Source organism: Cydia fagiglandana, chromosome 20, assembly GCF_963556715.1.
Source record: "Cydia fagiglandana chromosome 20, ilCydFagi1.1, whole genome shotgun sequence".
NCBI lineage: Eukaryota > Metazoa > Arthropoda > Insecta > Lepidoptera > Tortricidae > Cydia > Cydia fagiglandana.
In genome coordinates, this window is record NC_085951.1 from 14,148,563 (window position 1) to 14,167,086 (window position 18,524).

General features: G+C 39.8%; 1 protein-coding gene across 1 annotated transcript in view; it reads left to right on the plus strand.

The window, feature by feature from the left end:
• LOC134674459 (cholesterol transporter ABCA5-like) overlaps positions 1–17,372 on the plus strand; it is a 76,405-nt gene extending 59,033 nt beyond the window's left edge. Inside the window, exons 16-37 of the mRNA XM_063532537.1 lie at positions 337–412; positions 952–1,128; positions 1,517–1,689; positions 3,672–3,767; positions 4,327–4,483; positions 4,790–4,978; positions 5,249–5,411; positions 5,761–5,947; positions 6,286–6,402; positions 7,293–7,512; positions 9,037–9,124; positions 9,570–9,738; positions 10,507–10,656; positions 10,977–11,183; positions 12,059–12,219; positions 12,869–13,076; positions 13,700–13,791; positions 14,060–14,147; positions 14,587–14,665; positions 15,220–15,346; positions 15,917–16,080; positions 17,155–17,372. Coding sequence (XP_063388607.1) covers positions 337–412; positions 952–1,128; positions 1,517–1,689; positions 3,672–3,767; positions 4,327–4,483; positions 4,790–4,978; positions 5,249–5,411; positions 5,761–5,947; positions 6,286–6,402; positions 7,293–7,512; positions 9,037–9,124; positions 9,570–9,738; positions 10,507–10,656; positions 10,977–11,183; positions 12,059–12,219; positions 12,869–13,076; positions 13,700–13,791; positions 14,060–14,147; positions 14,587–14,665; positions 15,220–15,346; positions 15,917–16,080; positions 17,155–17,273 — 3,207 coding nt within the window. The 3' untranslated portion in view covers positions 17,274–17,372. The remainder of the gene's footprint in view (positions 1–336; positions 413–951; positions 1,129–1,516; positions 1,690–3,671; positions 3,768–4,326; positions 4,484–4,789; positions 4,979–5,248; positions 5,412–5,760; positions 5,948–6,285; positions 6,403–7,292; positions 7,513–9,036; positions 9,125–9,569; positions 9,739–10,506; positions 10,657–10,976; positions 11,184–12,058; positions 12,220–12,868; positions 13,077–13,699; positions 13,792–14,059; positions 14,148–14,586; positions 14,666–15,219; positions 15,347–15,916; positions 16,081–17,154) is intronic.
• Positions 17,373–18,524: the final 1,152 nt, after the last annotated feature.

Below are 18,524 nucleotides of genomic sequence, written 5' to 3' on the forward strand. Positions count from 1 at the left end.
TCAAAACTGATATCAATTAGCCAAAAAAGCAAAACGGTTCGACACAGATAATTTTATAATCATTTAGATTTCCAAATTTGGTTACGATTGGTTAAGTTTTGGAGGAGGAAACAGAGGAGTACGAAACCTCGATTTTTGAGATTTTTACGCAGGATTTTTCGCCTTGTCCTTATCGCACTACTTTTAGGTGCCGCTTCCGTTGGCGAGACGGGTATATTTACCTAAAATATTTAAAACTCAGCTCCTGTTTCGTCTAACCCCGGTCTAGAGGCTTCCTAGTCTATGTCTAGCACTAATTGTGACAATGAGAATTTTTAATACTCAATTTGATTACAGGTGAGATGTGCTGGCACATCATTATTCCTGAAGAATAAATTCGGTATTGGATACCACCTCACTTTAGTATTAGATGGTAAGTATATTTACTTAAAGATATATTTCGTTCCATTCTACCTGCCGGTAGAAGTTTAAATACTCATAAATCACATAGTTAATACATCTTATGTAGGAATATTAAAGCCGTATATACTAATTTAGTTCTATAGTACCACAGGTAGATGTCGTTGCGCCATCTATTGTAGCTTTTAACTTGAAATGTTTGAATGTAGCTTGTAGAGTCTGAACGGAAAGACAAGAGTCGTAGAATGTATATATACATTCCACGACTCTTCTGTTTCCGCACAAACTCTAACGTACTTTAATCATATCATCAAACCAATGTGATCTTGGAAACCGAAAGTGGCCATAGGAAAGGAACAAAAACATTATTTCTTTATGAAACATGGTCTTCTCTTCCCTGAGTGACACAAGCCTACGTCACAATAACATATATAGCGCTGTCGCATGATGAAGTAGGCTTGTGTCAGTCAGGTGACCTAGAAAAGACTGGAAGAGAGTACCAGGCGGAGTATATTATTATACCATGGTTCAAAAATAAAACTCTTTGTCTAGGAGCGTGCCGTGAGCACCAAATAACGCGGCTGGTCCGCGGACACGTGCCACGAGCTGAGAAAGCGCGCAGACATGGACGGGAGTTGTCCTACATCCTTCCCCATTACGCTGTTCATCTGTTTCCACCACTATTCCTCGCTATCGAGCAGGAGATACGGGAGAAGACTAATCGATTGGGTAAGTTTATGTAGTGCCATCTAGTGGCGCATTATGGAACTATACTATACGTCAGCTAGTGGCGTAATGTGATTGGTCCGTGGACACGTGCCCCGAGCAGAGAAGGCTCGTAGATACGGAGCCTTTTCTGTTCGGGGCACGTTTGATAAAATAAATGTGGAGTATAGTCTACAAGTTGTGGGTATTAAATAACGCTGCTGAAACTAGGTACTACTTTGAATATTGACCAGTAAGGCTTGACCTTCGTAGTAACAGTAAGTAACGGATTTGCCAAGTAATATATTTGCCACTAACACTTGCACTGCGTGTGCTATCAAAGTCATTGCAATGTTGTCTTGGTCTAACTTTAATTTGTTCCATACGTTAAATCCCTCTTCAACTATTCCAGGAGTAACAAGTTATGGCGTATCCATGACAACTCTAGAAGAGGTGTTCCTGAGCCTAGAAGGAGAGAACGCCGAAGAGATTGAGGCGGTGGAAGGAGTGTCGTCAGTGAAGCTGGTCAGAGCTCGCGCGCTGTCCAGGAGCTTATCTTTGCAGAGCAAGACTTTGAGCTATCAGGTATGATACTGCCACGACTTAGGTACTAAAGATATAACATAGCCCTATTGGTCGATATAACGACACCAAGAGGTGTTCCTGAGGCTGTGGAAGGAGAGAACGCCGAAGAGATTGAGGCGGTCGAAGGAGTGTCGTCAGTGAAGCTGGTCAGAGCTCACGCGCTGTCCAGGAGCCTGTCGTTGCAGAGCAAGACTTTGAGCTATCAGGTATGAAACTGTCATAACTTAGGTAGAGTCTGTGCGGAAAGAGAAGAGTCGTGGGATTTGAGGGCGCGCCAGTGCTATTTTATGGTTTTTGCTATGCTGACAACACTGGTCACGTGATTATAACACGACACTAAAGGTCTTGATACTTGAATCCCTTTTGTTCCGGTTTATTACCACGGCTTACTAAACGGAGCCTGGTGGTGGTGTCGGCTCGTCAACTCAATCCCCTGATTTAGCGCAGGCACTAGTTTTCTTTTTAAAACACACTTGTTTTTATGTCTCAGATACTAAAAAGTGACAGTGCGATTGACAAAACTGCTAAAAGTGCTAAAACTAGTTAAGAATCTGCCCAATACAACTGTAATTTTAGTACCAAACAAGATAGAGTCTCATTTATGTACTGCCTAATCTGTGCAGTCCAACAGTTATTAAAACCGGGTAGATCGGGTAGAAATTGGGCAATAGAACTGTAATTTTATCAGGGATATATTTCACCCATTGTAAACTTGACTTGTAATGTATGTGTACATTATTAATAATAAATATGGATATGAATAAAAATAGTGCATAAAGGATCATCCATTAATTACGTCACACGAATTTCTAGGTTTTTTGACCCCTCCCCCCCTCCTTGTCACACTTGGTCACATTTTACAAATCCCTCCCCACCTCGTGTGACGTCACATTTAGGCAATTTTTTCTTTGTAATCGAAGTCTGAATTAAAATATTCAATGTCACTTATGTTTGAGCTAGCTTCAGAACAACCAGGGACACTCATAGAACTATCTTCATCTGAACTGGATGTGCTTGAATCCGGCACGTAGATTACGAATTCTTGCATATCACCTACTTAGCGGGCTTTTATTCGAGATACCGTAGGTACTTTTACACAATCCTGAAAAAAATTTTTACATATAAATATGCATAAAATGGCAAGTATCAAGACTATTTGTCAGTTATTTTAAAGACCATGAATGACCTGCATATTTATGAAAATTTATATATTTTGAATGAATATACTTACCGATTATGTACCGGAGACAAGTTACTTAGGGGGCTTATTAAATAGGTAATTATTTAATATTAAATACAACATCAATACCCGCGAATAGCGGAAACACGTTCCGTCGACTTTTAGCCGTTTTCTTCCCGCTGACAAAACCGAACAATGTTAAATGTAATTTTCCTTGTGGTTTTATGTACGGTTTTATCGTGTTTTGAAAATATTTTATACATAAAACTTGCGGTTTTTGTTAATAAATATACAATGACAGAAGTTTGTTTACTTTTTACATGACAAGGTGTCAAAGGTTTGATTGCCATATAAAATTTAAAATGTTAGTTCCCGTTTCTGCCACGACTCTTCTCTTTCCGCACAGACTCTACTAAAGAAGAAATAACCAAAGCATTTGGTGATAAAGGTTACATTTGAACTGTAAGCATCTTTAGCTTTATTAATTTATTTATATTTAAACTTTATTGCATAAAAGAAAAACTTAATGTAAGAACAAAAGGCGAACTTAATGCCATGAGGCATCACAATTAAGCTATAACTCCTATCATCACTATTCATCACCCATCCCAGCCCCGGGACCCTTGTCCGAATTTCTCAGGTTTTGGAAATTTTACTTCAAATCTGCCTTTATGTTGGTTGGTAGTACTGGCTTATGGCAATGAAAACCAGCCAGAACCCAGAGCCAATACATATCAATATCATCTTCATGGCGATCACGTCGAATTACAAATATATAAATTGACAGAAACGTATGTTTCAGGAGCTGAACGACAAGGATAACCAGAAGGCCACATCACTACCGACACCTGCGTCGCATGCCTTGCACTCAACCACGCATGGTGTGGAACATGTCAAGGTAATCTACATCATATAATTTTTTCTTCAAAAAATCTAACGTTTGAAGATAGCTTGAAGAAGATAGAGATTGAAGTTCTCAATTTTTCAAAGATGGCTGAATAATTTGGAAGATTCTTTCCTGTTTTAAAGAACCTTGTGGTTTCACTGTCGTCATCACATTAGAAACTTATTATGGGATCCTGGAGAAATCGAGGGAACTCTCGGAATACTTATTATGGGATTTATAGTCTAGAATTTTAGATGATTGTTGGGGTATATTTTATAACATGCCCTTGAAGATTTGCTCTCGAAAAGTTTCGGTTCCGGTCCACGTATAGTGTAGAAAATTAATGAAGGCGCCATTTTTTACGTAACTGTCACATTTTTGACGTAACATGCTTAAACATGGCAACAATTTAGTATGGATTTTTTTAGTTCCAATTTATTTACTTAATGTCTACTGTTTTATGTCGCACTATAACTAGGCACTTAGTGAATTTTAGACTGTTTTGTGGAGTTGAATCTTTATTTGTTAAACATAAAAAAATTGTGTGATTAATCATTATATTTTTCATCAGGTGACTCCCGAAGCCCCAATCTCAGTGGACACCCTCGGCGACGTGGTGAAGACCAACCCGTCCTGCTGGCGGACTTTCTGCGCGTTAGTGTACATCCGAACCGTACGGATGATCCGTGATCCGTACAAGCTTTATGTCATGATCTTCATGCCTATTAGTAAGTGCTTCTTATTAATTAAAGGATAATATAATATTTATGTCATATACTAAGAAAAATTACAAGGGTCTTGAAGATGGCTGAAGCTGGCCTTGAAACAGCCGCTTCGGTTTCAACGGCTGATGTCATATCCCATCCCATATAGACCACCCAGACTTCTAGAATCTTTAGGATTAGTATGTCTTTAGAGAGTCAGTAGAGGGAGAGTCCTTTGACAAAATTGCGTGTTTATAAAATAAAAGTAATTAAAAGTTTTCTTAAGTACTTGCTGTGGTAACTTTAAAAGACTTTCGTTTCTTTTTTCAGTATCATGCGCTCTCGGTCTTTACATCAAATCGAAACAGATAGTATTCTTCAGGATGCAGCCGCTGAAATTGGATCCTTATGCGTACCAAAATAAGACTCCTATTGCGTTGTTCAGTGAGCAAAACAATACCAGAGACCTCCTTGATTTGAGGAGTTCATTAGAAGTTTTAGGAGCTACGCCGATTGGAGGTAAATAACACTTTGATTCATATAATGCTGATTGAATGTTATGATCTTGTTGATTTGTAAGTTTGGAGACATCTGGCAGCAGCCAAACAGCGTCTGTGAGTAGTCTGCCATAGTATGTGACGCCATAAGCTCATAAGACAAGGTGGTGTCGAAAACTGAAAACCCCGTATAAGGTGTAACTTTTAAATGCATAGCTCATATTTAACCCATATCATCTAACTGCTAGAAATAGTAGAAATACATTGTTTCAATTTTACAAACTATTTCCAGGCTACGATGGTAACTTCTCAAGCCTTCTTAAAATGGAGAACATCGGAGCATTCAGCGTGAGAGACAGCGTGATTCCGTATGGGAAAATTATGGCCTACTACAATACCACCCTGACACACGGCCTGCCAATCATTATTAATCTGCTCGATAATAGTATATTTAGGTGAGTTAATATTTAACAAAACCAAAAATGGCCCCTACTTTTCAAGTGTATGTCTTTGTCAGTTCAAATTTGGTGCAGATTTGGTTCAGACGGACTCTTAGAAAGCATCACTAAGTCCTACTAGTCAAAGCCCTATCCCTGGACTCCGGGAAGGTGACTAAATCGATCCTCTATTTCCTTTACCTGCCTTGTCCACCTTTTAACTAGAACAAGCCCGCTAATTACAATAAATGCGGCAAACGCCACCACCTCAGTCCTACTTCAGCGCAGTAGTTTTTTCGCCTGAGCTATGTGGTTTTTCGAGAGCAGTATTCCTGATGTGGTCAAGAAACAAGCTTGTTCCTTTCAGAATCCTAATGCACACATCGGGCCAGCCAGAGAACTTCAGGCCTATCGAAGTGTTCGCTCATCCGTTCCAACAGACAGAGCAGCCAGAGGAATTCAATCTGGGCAATCTGGTCTGCGCCATCTTCATGGGCATGATCTTCGCGTTGGTTCCTGTCACGCTCGCGGTGGACATCGTGTATGACAGAGAGGTGGGTTAAATAGGCTAGAAGCCATTTCCTGTTAAAGGGCCGGTTTTTGTGAGAATTCAATGTATATGTGGGACAGATAGCAATTATGCAATGCAAAGTCAGATATGGGCGTCAAATACCACCCTCAAAATGCTTCTTACTTAATGAAGCCGTGATGTGCGATGTATGACATTGTTTAATATTAATGAAATATCAAGAATATTGCTGTTTTTACTGTATAATATAAATTAAATTGTCATACTATAATTTTTAAATCAATCTCACAGTATTTTTTCATTTTAGACGCAAAAAAAGACTTAAATGAGGAAACTTACTGTCTACCTTTTTTACAATTTCAGATAAAAGCAAAAAATCAACTACGCGTGAACGGGCTGTCGATGAGCATGTACTTTCTGACATATTTTACTATCCTGATTTTCATTATGATCGTTACGAGCATTGGCGTCCTGCTCCTGGTAAGTTCATAATTGCAAACCTGATTTTTTATTGTTTGTTTAGTTAGAGTCAGACCATGTCAGAGTGTACAGATATTAACTACAATGTATTAGGCACTCAAAGAGCTTCGCGTGACCTTTTTAAGGTTTCGTACCTCAAAAGGAAAAAACGGAACCCTTATAGGATCACTCGTGCGTCTGTCTGTCTGTCCGTCTGTCACAGCCGATACTCCGGAACTACTGGACCAATTAAGTTGAAATTTGGTACACATATGTAAGTTTGTGACGCAAATACGGACATGTAACGTAAACAAATGAATTTTAAACATGGGGGCCACTTTTGGGGGGTAAATGAAATAAAGTTTTTCAAACTATATTATGTTACATATCAAATGAAATAGCTTATTGTAAGGATCTCAAATATATATATTTTTTTTATAATTTTCGAATAAACAGTTTAGAAGTTATTCAAGAGAATAGGCAAAAAATTACCATTTCCCCCCCCCCCCCTTTATCTCTGAAAATACTGGGTCTAATATTTTGAAAAAAAATACATCAAATAGGTCTATACCTATAGATGACAGAAAAAACCTATTAGAAATGTACAGTCAGCGTGAGTCGGACTTAATTACTTAGTTTTGATCCGACCCCTACGGATTTTTTAAAGAGATTTCACTCACGTTTCACATAAAAAAATACATTGTTAAAAATTGTGTAATGTACGGAACCCTTGGAACGCGAGTTCGACTCGCACTTGGCCGGTTTTTTTCTTCTTCGCGTGACCTGACAACTTCTAACAGTCAAGATGCCTTAACTCCTCGTATGCTGCCTGTCAAATATGATCATTGAAAACAGACCTTGACATTTAAAACAATAGATTTGTGTGTGTCATTAACTCCATGATATTCCAGGTGATCCTCAACGACATCCCAAGCCTAACCAACGGCTCGGCCATCACGATGCTGTCATTCCTGCTCGCTCTGTACGCGCCGTCGGCCATTTTGTTCAACACGTGCCTCTCGTACGTGTTCGACAAGATGGATTCCGCGCAGAGCATCATGCCGAACATCACTACGTGGGTCGGCGTCGTGCCTTTCGTGCTTGTTGCTGTTGTTGAAAAGTTCACTAGAGGTCAGTACAAAATAATTTCAACACGCTGGTCCCATGTGGGTTGAGTCATTAAAACATATATATAATCATTAAAACATAATAAATAACAGAAATGTAAGCAAATAATATCACAAAGCTTAGAAAAAAAACTTGAGACTACAATTTATAAAGTACTTTGTCATAGAAGCGTCTCCTGTTTCCGTTTGGGCAAAATGCTTCCCCGGTTGACTTTGTCAAAATTGACGCGGAGAACCATTGCTTAAAACCTGTGTCGTGAGTGTCGTGACTTATTCGTAGGGGCTATTCATAAATTACGTCATTTCAAATTAGGGGGGGGGGTCTGGACATCGGATGACGGTAGTATGAAGTAGGAGGACATGGGGTCATTTGAAGCATGATTTTTGGATGATTGTAGGGGGTGGGGGGGTCAAAATCGTCAAAAATCGATGACGTAATTTATGGACAGCCCCGTAGATAAAACTCGTATAAAATTACTTGCTCAGCGTCGTCCTATTTGGCGTACATATTTTTTTATTTTGGAACCAAATATATTGTATTCAGTGTTACATTGTTGTGTGAAACGTTTGATAGATGGCACTGTACTGAGTGCATACTAGACGACTATGTGCTTCCACTGAAAGTAGGGAAGTGTAGAATATTAATTTGATCTTTAGAAGACGGAAACATTTCTGGAAATAATTTTTGAAAACAGCAAGCGCTGGTATTCAGCGTCGCTGTTAAAAATTGTGGCCAAGTGTGAGTAAATGCAAGTATTAAGTAAGTAAATATCCTATATTGCGCCATAAAGTAAAAAAAAAATACAAGCTTAAGACTAGGTAACAACAGACGGTCAAAATTATTGATATGTATTGGTATTTTACTTTATTACCACACCAGACGGTCTAGCATGAGTTGCGTTCTCGCGAGCGACTCCACACATCAAGCGCGACTTCAAGTGGACTCGCGCGCGAAAACGCAACTTATGCTAGGTCTAGCATAAGTTGCGTTGCGTAGCATAAGCCAGAAGGCCGATTCGTATTTAAACTGGTTTTGATACGACCCTGATGATTTTGAGTGTCATCAAAATGAGATCTAAACCGTAATAAGTTATGGTGCGACATAAAATAGTATAAATTAAATAAAATGGAAATAAAAATGTCCATACTCAATTGTTGCCATGTTTAAAAAGAAGAAAAAATGTGACAGTTACGTAGGAAGTGGCGGCCTCAATAATTTTCTACAAGTTTTTATGGACTAGTGTTGTGAAAAATGCTCATTTCGAGGCTTAAAGACTCGGACACTTAAGACTCTCGAGCCTTAACTTAACGCCTCAAAGGCGGCAAAGACCATTTCTTACATCCAAACGCGTAAAATAAATAAATACAATTCTCAAATATAGTCGAGTCTTCAAAACTTACGAGTCTTGAGGACTCGAGTCGTTAAGCCTAAAAATAAGCGTTTATAAAACCGTTATTGAGAACCGAATGTCACCTTTATAATTAAATTGTTTTCATTGTGTAATACATATTTTATATATTGTTTCAGGCAACGATGTGGCATTCTGGCTGCACTTAATATTTAGCTTCTTGAACGTCTTGTACATACCGTACGCCATCATCTACTACGTCGATAGGTAAGACAACTCAGTTTTAGAACTACTTTAATGATAATGTTCTTGTAAACAATCTATTTCATTAACTGTTTCTATCTATCTATTCAGCCTATATCCACTTTCTGCTGAATACACGTGATTTTTAGGTGTTAAGTAAGATAACCCAGATCCTCATTTCCACTTCTTTACAACCCTCTGCAGAAGCGGCGTGCTTTCTTCGCCACATCGTTCCAAAAACATCTTGGTTGATAAAGTATAAGTACTTACAAGCGTCATTGAGTTTACTGCAGGCCGATTTGTGTAAAGCCTCATCTACACTCGTGCGCGAATCGAGGCGCGAAGCCGCGAATGCGAGCGTGGAGTCGATTTCTCAGATCAGCGAGATCGACTCCACACTCGCGTTAGCGGCTTCGCGCCGCGATTCGCGCACGAGTTTAGCGGGGGCTTCAGACTGTCCATATTCCAGGGTGTACGTGACATGCAACTTACGCGGGCTCTGCACGACGCCAGCACTATGGAGCTACTTCACAGCGGAGATATGGGTGCTGATAGTAGCCATGGTGTTCCATGTGCCCGTCTGCGGGGCTGCACTACTGGCGGCTGACCGACTTAAATCTGGCGGACGGCTCTGTAAAGTAAGGAGAAGTAAAAAGAAACCGTAGCATAGTCCGTTGAATCCAATTGATTAGTTTTTTAATAAATAAAAATATGACAAAATATTATACTTTAAGGTACTAGCTACTGAACGCGACTATAGTGCGACATAAGACATAACTATAGTTCGTTTTTTTAGCATTAGAAAGAACTTGCAAGAAGGTAAGCGATCTTGACATGTCTTAATTAAAAAACGCTTTTTAAAAATCAAAAACTATTACTTATGAAAGCAGAAGAATATGAATGATCGTATTAGATTCATATTTGTTACATATTTGCCGTAACTTATTTTTAAAATGTGTTCTTCAATTAAAAGACACATCAAGATTGTTTACCTTATTTCTAATGCTAAAAAAACTATAGTAGAAATAAAATAAAATGTAACTATAAAATGTCCATATACTAAAGTGTTGCCATATTTAAGCATTTTACGTCAAAAATGTGACAATTACGTAGAAAGTGGCGCCCTCAATAATTTTCTACAATTTCTTGTACATATTTCTTGTTTGCGTAAAATAAGTACCTACATCGACATCCCTCAGTTAAAATCTAGTTCTCATTAATTGTCATCCCCTTAAGACATAATTTCAGGGATAAAAAGGACTCAACTATCTCCATGCCAAATGTTATCTAAATCGGTTCAGTAATTTAAGCGTGAAGAGGTATTCAGAGTTACTTTCGCTCTTTTGCATGGACCCAAAGAACCACATTAATCTCTTGAACCGCTTAAAAAACTATTTTTATTACAGAAACGAGCCAGTGAGCCTCAAGAGCCCCCCGACCCTGAAATAGAAGCAGGGGGCGAGGCGGGGGAAGATGAAGACGTGAGGCGGGAGCGGCGGCGGGTCGCCGCCATCTTGCAAAACAAGGGCAAGGCTGCGCCTGCGCTGGTCGTGCATGTAAGAATCACCAATATTTTTACACATCTAATAGATAGACACCATCTCCACAGATCCATCTCATCAGACTTTGACGAGCATACCCACATTTTTCTGATTATTGTTTCTAGAACACACGGGAGGAAAAGGTAAACTTCGTGTGCCGCTGTTATAGTTTTTGATGTTAAGTAACGTTAAGTGTTTCATCCGCAAATAATCGTAATTATCTCAGAGAAAGAAAGGACCTAACCTAACATAATATAACTATCTAAATCTAACCTACGAGTAGGGAAAAAAATTACTAGCACCGAAATCAAAATTACTTATGATCTTTTTTCCAGAATCTCCGCAAAGAGTTCAAAGTTCGCGGCACGGGCGAAGCGTCCTGCTGCGGCCCCAGCGACGTGCCGGCGCGCAAGGCCGGCGTCGCGCGCCTCAGCCTCGCCGTGGAGGGCGGGGAGGTGTTCGGTCTGCTGGGCCATAACGGCGCCGGGAAGACCACCACTATGAAGATTATCACCGCTGAGACGAGACCCACATGCGGCTCAGTAAGTGACAACTAGGTACCTCCTTTTTAGGGTTCCGTACCTCAAAAGGAAAAAACGGAACCCTTATAGGTTCACTCGTGCGTCTGTCTGTCTGTGCGTCTGTCACAGCCTATTTTCTTGGAAACTACTGGACCAATTAAGTTGAAATTTGTTTTATAATTTTAAAATACATAGGTTCGAAGTTATTTAAAAAATTAGCCAAAAAATGATCATTCCAACCCCCCCCCCTCTTTATCTCCGAAACTACTGGGTCTAAAATTTTGAAAACAATACTCAAAATAGTTCTTTACCTATAGATGACAGGAAAACCTATTAGAAATGTGCAGTCAAGCGTGAGTCGGACTTATGTACGGAACCCTAGAAACGCGAGTCCTACTCGCACTTGGCCGGTTTTTAGAAAAAACATGATGAGTATGCTTGAGGAACATGAGGAGGAGGAGGAAGGAGAAACATGAGGATTTCGAACCTCCAATTCTAGTCCAGTCCCGATAAAGCCTGTATACAGGTCAACCCTCTCTAATCCCGATGACGTACCGCTCCAAAACGGATGCTCTTCAATTTATTATTCTTATTTGTTAGCCTGTTGTGTCCCACTGCTGGGCAAATAGCATCCCTCTCTTCCTTCCACGCGTCTCGTTCTATGGCAATATTAGGCCAATCTTTCCGAAAGACTTCAAGATCGTGCCGCCATGTCCTTCGAGGTCTGCTGTGACGCCGCACTATGTTTGGTGTCCACTCGGTTGTTTTCTTGCCACACAAGTCGTTTGGCATACGGCAGATGTGTCCGGCCCAGTCCTATAAGCTTGGTGGCTGTCAGGGCTACGTCGGCTACTTTTATATACTCATTAAAAACAAATCTTCTGGTCTGATTGCAGGTGATGCTGGGTGGCCAGAACGTCTGCGACAATGCAGCGTCAGCCTTCCAGGTGCTCGGCTACTGCCCACAGCATGACGCCCTGTGGAAGAACGTCACCATACGCGAGCATATCGAGTGCTATGCGGCCATTAGAGGTGTCAGCAAGTCTGACACACCAAAGTAAGTATACTTAAAGAATCCAGCGAATGCCGAACGATCAGAAAAACCTCTTAAGGCCCACTTGCACCATTCCAATAACCCGGGGTTTAAGCGGTTAAACTATTAACCTAGTGTCAAATTGTATGGCTAACCATGGCAACTCCTGGTCTAACCGGTTAACCCCGGATTAGTGGAATGGTGCAAGTGGGCCTTAGTAGTTTAAGTGATGTAGCTACTGCCACGAACGAATTTCGTTTTATTTGTACATAAAGGCCTCTCTTGTATGATAAGGATCCTAAACAAATGATTAATGAACTCGTTGCGGTCGAGAACGACTTTTTTTGCTGTACCTATGGCACGACCAAGGTTTGAACTCACTATTTTTAGCACATTCGAAAGGTTAAGGCAAAAGGGTCGAAATACGATTCTTTAAGGGGCTCACTGATTAACAGTCCGCCGGATGGTATCTGCCTGTCAGTTGTTCGGAACTGTCAACTTTTTGACAGACCGATTCCGTCCGGCGAACTGTTAATCAGTGGGCCCCTTTAGGCACGCGTATGACGTTTGTTCGAAGTTCATTTTGAAATACTGTGGTTTCATGAGTTCAAATAAAATTTTCTTTTAGCACTTGCCACATCCATCGTAATCTATTCAAGACATTTTCTTCCAGGATAGTAGACGCATACCTGAACGGTCTGCAAATAATGGAGCACGCAAACAAGAACGCGGAAGAATGCTCGGGCGGCACGCGGCGGAAGCTCTCGTTCGCGTTGGCCATGGTCGGGGGGCCGAGAGTGGTCCTGCTGGACGAACCTAGCACGGGCATGGACCCTAGGTCCAAGCGGTTCCTCTGGAACACCATCCTGGCCAGCTTCCAGGTGAGAAAAAGTAGTTTTAGTTTCAATTGCATGCATTCTAAACAATGGTACCCGGGTAAGAAACACAAAAACAGTATAAAATTTGTTGGTGAGGATCATTCATTCGGGAGCGACCGCCGACTTCAGCCTTGATTTTTAAGTTTGTGCATGCATTAGAAACAACATATTGTACACCATACACTGGTTGATTGTAACGCACTTTATATTACAATAAATCCTGTTATATTTTGTATGTGCGCTGTAAATTACGATTCAGACTTTTCGGGTGTTTTTTTTTTCTAAACACCGAACGCGTTTCATGGTCTGCCGATCTGCGATCACACAAATAAGATGGAGTTGTCCCTTGGTCTTGGGGACATTGTTATATAAACTAGCTATTTGACATTGACAAACGAAATGGTGTGCATTTAACCGCTTTGTCAAAGAACCCTTGTAACCAATACCTTTTTGGAAGAATACCTATATCAATTCACTAAAAAATTAAGCTTTTTATTTGAGTTATCGTGATCCTGACCTGCACGACGGCTACAGACACTTAGCACGAACAGGAGATTCCTGTGCTACCCCTTATAATTCACTCACTGGGACCTGACCCGTTTCTAATCCTCTGTTTTTTTTCACAGGGTAAAAAAGGTGCTATTCTCACAACACATTCCATGGAAGAGGCTGATGCTTTATGTTCTAGAGTCGGGATAATGGTTAAAGGTGGCCTTAGGTAAGAAATTGCAGAAATCGCGAAGCGTCTGGTGACCGAAAAGCTGGCGACTTCCTCGCACAACGTACCAACATTGCGATACAACGAGGAAATGCCGCCAGCATCCTTGGTACAATGTCTCAAAGGCCTATTTTAGATTTAAGCTAGTTATTAGTTTAGTTTAGTATTTGTATTGTATATAAATACTAAACTAAACTAGTATGTAAATATAATGGTTTTTATTTCAATCTTATCTTGATCGATTTCATGTACCTTTTTTCTTTTTTAGGTGTATTGGTTCAACGCAACATCTGAAGAATTTGTATGGGGCTGGTTATACGTTAGAAATGAAGATTGGACAGCCGTATCAGAAATCGGTACATATTCATACAGCCTGGCAAAAAAGAGTAGAAATTAAAAAGTGGCAACACTGATTTCAAAAACTTTGAGGAACAGACTCAGGAGAAAAGTCTTCTTCTTCCTGCCCTTATCTCACGTTATGTGGCGTCGGCACATGTTTTGTCTCTGCCATTCTCCTCTATATTTCGTCACCTCAGCACTCTCTCCTCACTCACTTCACTCACTCCTTTATTTCTCATATCTTCTTTCACACAATCCATCCATCGTTTTTTGGGTCTACCATCCAATCTCCGACCATCGCAACATTCATCCCTCCTCATTATTTATATGCCCATACCACGCTGACCTATTCCTCATCTTCTCCCTACTTTCAAAGGTGCTACTCAGGAGAATAAGTATAATATCAATATATGCTAGTCAAGTATAATCCGTGTTAATACGAACATTTTGTTCCAGGTGCTAGAGTCAGAGTCGTTGTCGCCTTCCCCGCTGAGGTCGACAGAAAATTCTCCATCATTAGGAGAAGCCGATGAAGGTAATTAATCTTCAATCTATTCATCGTCAATCAGATATATTTCGGTATCCCTTTTGGTACCGCTGGTGCGACATGGTGGAGGCGGATCTGCGCGAACTTCGAGTCAACAATTGGCGAGAGGTCGCACAGGACCGAGAAAAGTGGCGCTGTCTTGTGTCGGAGGCCAAGTCTCATTATGGGTCACTAAGCCTGAGTATAAAGTAAGTATGGTAGTATGTTTCGTGTAAGTTTACTTTTGGGCACCAAAGCGGGCTGTAGAATGGCTGACTTGAACTCTTATGTTATTGTGGGACAGTTTAATATATATGATTCCATTAATATTATAAATATAAATTCTAAAGCTGGTATGCTTGGATGTTTGTTGAATAACAAATAAATTAGGTTCACCGGATTATAACGGATATAACCTGGCATAACTTAAAGGATACTTTTTATGAAGGGGGTGAAATATTGGTTATGTTGAAAGTTAATTCGGAGGGGGGATTAGAGAGGGGATGGGGGTTACTATGAACGATTTGATGTAGTAGTAAAATTATAATTTGGTGTATTTGCAGGTAACTCGCGCACGGGGTCGATGTGCCCGGAGGGAGCGGAAGCGGAGGCGGAAGCGGAAACCGTGGACGTCAGCATACACACGCCATTGGTGGCTGGCACGCCAATGCGACACCAGACACACCAAAGGTAATGCGTCATATTATCGACGAAGTCAGTAAAGTCATATAGAGTGTTTGTGACGTTTTAAAGCAAAAATAGTAAATTTTACTACTTTGTTTATCTATGTTCTATGTACGCATTGTTTAGATTATTGTGAATTTAGCTTATGTTATTCTCAGAAAATATGTATATGATCTAATTGTAAAAAAAACTCGTTGGCGCAAAATACATTCATGAACGCGTTCGCGTGATTACGCGTTCTACGGGGCCGATTTATCAGACTACCCTTTCTATTCCATTTTACACTCCCTTATCCTTATTACACAACCATAAGTATGAGTAAGGTTGACGAAATATAAAGTGGGCCGATCTCTTGAACAAGTTTGAATAAGATCGGCTCACTTTACATTTAGTCAACTTTAACACATTCAGGGCCAACAACCAGACTATCGGGTACACTGTTCGTAGCGACTATGCGCTACATACGGCAAAGACGTCGCTACGCGCTACGAGTGTAACCCGTAGCACTTAGTGGCTAAAAGTAGTCGTAGTTAAAAGTACGAGTCCTACGATTTGACAAGATCTTTTGTTTCTCAGGATGGAATCCTCAGGTGGAGTGAGCGCAGAAGCCTGCGTGTCTCTCGTGAACCAGCTGTTCCCCGCAGCAGTTCTGGAAGAAAACTTCGCGGACCGTCTCGTGTTCTCCGTACCTCAGTCTTCAGTCTCAAGCTTAGCTCGATGCTTTCAGCAAATTGAAGAAGGTAACCAAATAACCTTGTACTTCCAGGTACAGATATGCAAGTTCACAATGGGAAAATTTGATAATTCCGATTGGATATTTACTTAATAAAATGAATATTGGCGCCCAACGTGTAATTACGTAGATTTAATAATGGCGCCCAACGTGGGCCTTTCTTAACTAGTGTGTGAACTAACTTTAATGAATAGGGAGTATTACTGCAATGTTCTGCTGCCAAAATGCAGCACTAGCTCCTCTAGTAAACCATAGAGTAAATTATACATACTGCGCCTTAAACTGTTTGTTGACAAGTTTTCACGAACAATAAAATATGACATTGATGCATCAAGGCGGTTTGTTAACAAGGGCCTACCGGTAAACGCGAAAATCGAAATTTAGTTATCTGCCTCTTTATCGCTCGAATACGGTTCTTGGTGACCACAAGATTGTGATGGATAGTGGTAGTGACGATTTCTTATAAAATGAATATTGGCACCCAACATGTAATTTCGTAAATTTAATAATGGCGCCCAACGTGGGTCTTTCTTAACTAGTGTGTGAACTTAACTAGAGATGTTTATCTTTGTAGTTGTATTTTGTTTTATGCTTTGGTTGTACATACAAGCTATCTCTGGAAAATTTCATTTAACCCGCATACATCAATGTGGTTCAATGAAGAAGACAGACTGAAAATCAACGCTATACAGGCAATTGGTAATGAAATGGCTGACGCAGCCTATGCTGAGCCCGTTCCTTGTGCCGCACATGACAATATTTTTGAATTGTGTTATATTTTGTAACCTGCCTATTTTTTGTGCGGCAATAAATGGTTTCTTATTCTAACTTTAATGAATTTCAGGCGAGCTCCGATTACTCCTAACGCCCTCTCGCGTAACACACATTCGCATACACATTGCACATTCTCCTGCCTCCCTAAACTCCGAAAATGTTTGGAGCTTGAGTACAGACCGTATTATTTGTGAACACCACGTTGGGCGCCATTGTAGTCTTCACAAATTTAGTATAAATATTTAAAATCATTTTTAATGATAATTGTGTGTGATAATATTATACTAACCACGGTTTATTTTTTCAGCGAAAGAAAAACTGAACATTGTAGAGTACAGCTTCAGTCAAACTACACTCGAGCAGGTGTTCCTCAAGTTTGCTCAGTCGGAGAGCCACGACCGAGACTCAGACCAAAAGGCGGATTAAGCTAGAAGTTATTCCGAAACGCGGCTGGCAACACTGAGATTCAGACTAAGAGACGGATTAGGGCTTGTTATTCCGAAACGCGGCTGGCAACACTTGAGATTCAGACCAAAAGGCGGATTAGGGCTAGTTATGCAGCTGGCAATACTGACATAAAGTCTCTTTAAGGTTAGCTTACAGGTTTTGCAACCAGGCAAAATACTTTTTTTGAATACGTAGATAAACAAATAAAGTTTATCGGTCATTCAACGAATGAAATACGATTTTATTTAAGTCTAGTTTTGTATCATTTGTTGAATGACATAGCTACGTAGTTTTGTTTGCGGACATTGTTTTAAAATGACAAAACGTTTTGTTACCTGGCAAGGCCAAAGAGGGAAAGTCCTTTCTTTACGAGTGTATCAAATACGCACGTTTAAACTTCAATCCGTTAATCTTTAGCCGAGATTTTCTATTTTCATAAATAGAATTAGGCATCAGCGACGAATCGCACATTGAATGAAAATTATATCAATTTAAAAGATGCAATCTGTTAGTAAAAAAAGTCCAGCTTATATCATACAACGGCGGAAAATATACAAAGGAGGTTTAAATAATTATTATAGTAGGAATCCCAGTGATCCCGTTATATTACATGTAGATCCTGTAATGAGACCTTAGACCAATACTAGTTTTTATAGTCTGGCCAAATTTCTTTCACTGAACAAGCGTCAAATAAAAAAAAAGCGCAACATGCTGCTCATTTTTTTTATTTGCTACTTTTTGGAAATGATCCAAAATTTAGATTGAATACAATTTGTTTATTCTAAATTAGTGTTGCCAGTTGTTTAAATCGGTTGGTGTTAAAATATGGATAAAATATTAGTCTAAGAGCGATGGTGAGCGATGTTAAAGCTTTATTTTATTTGTAAGCTGTTTGTGGCTGACTATCCTTAAGGAAATCGTAATATTTATGTGATATTATCCGTGAAAGTATTCGTAAGGTTCGTTTGGTAGTTTTTAGTAGTTTTTTTTTTTATATATCTTCGAAATAGGTGACACAAATGACAGTTTAGTTTACGCTTTAAAAGGTAGAAATAAGTCAAGTCCAAGTAATTGAGCTTTTGGAGGACTGTATTATAAAAAATGCTTCAGATATTTTTTTATGTTATTCTTTTTGTGTTTTTTTTTAGGCTTTTTGTAAGTGTTTCCATTTGATGAGAGAATATTGTATCTAGTCGTGTTAGTAATATCTAGGTCGAAGTGACTTGTGAT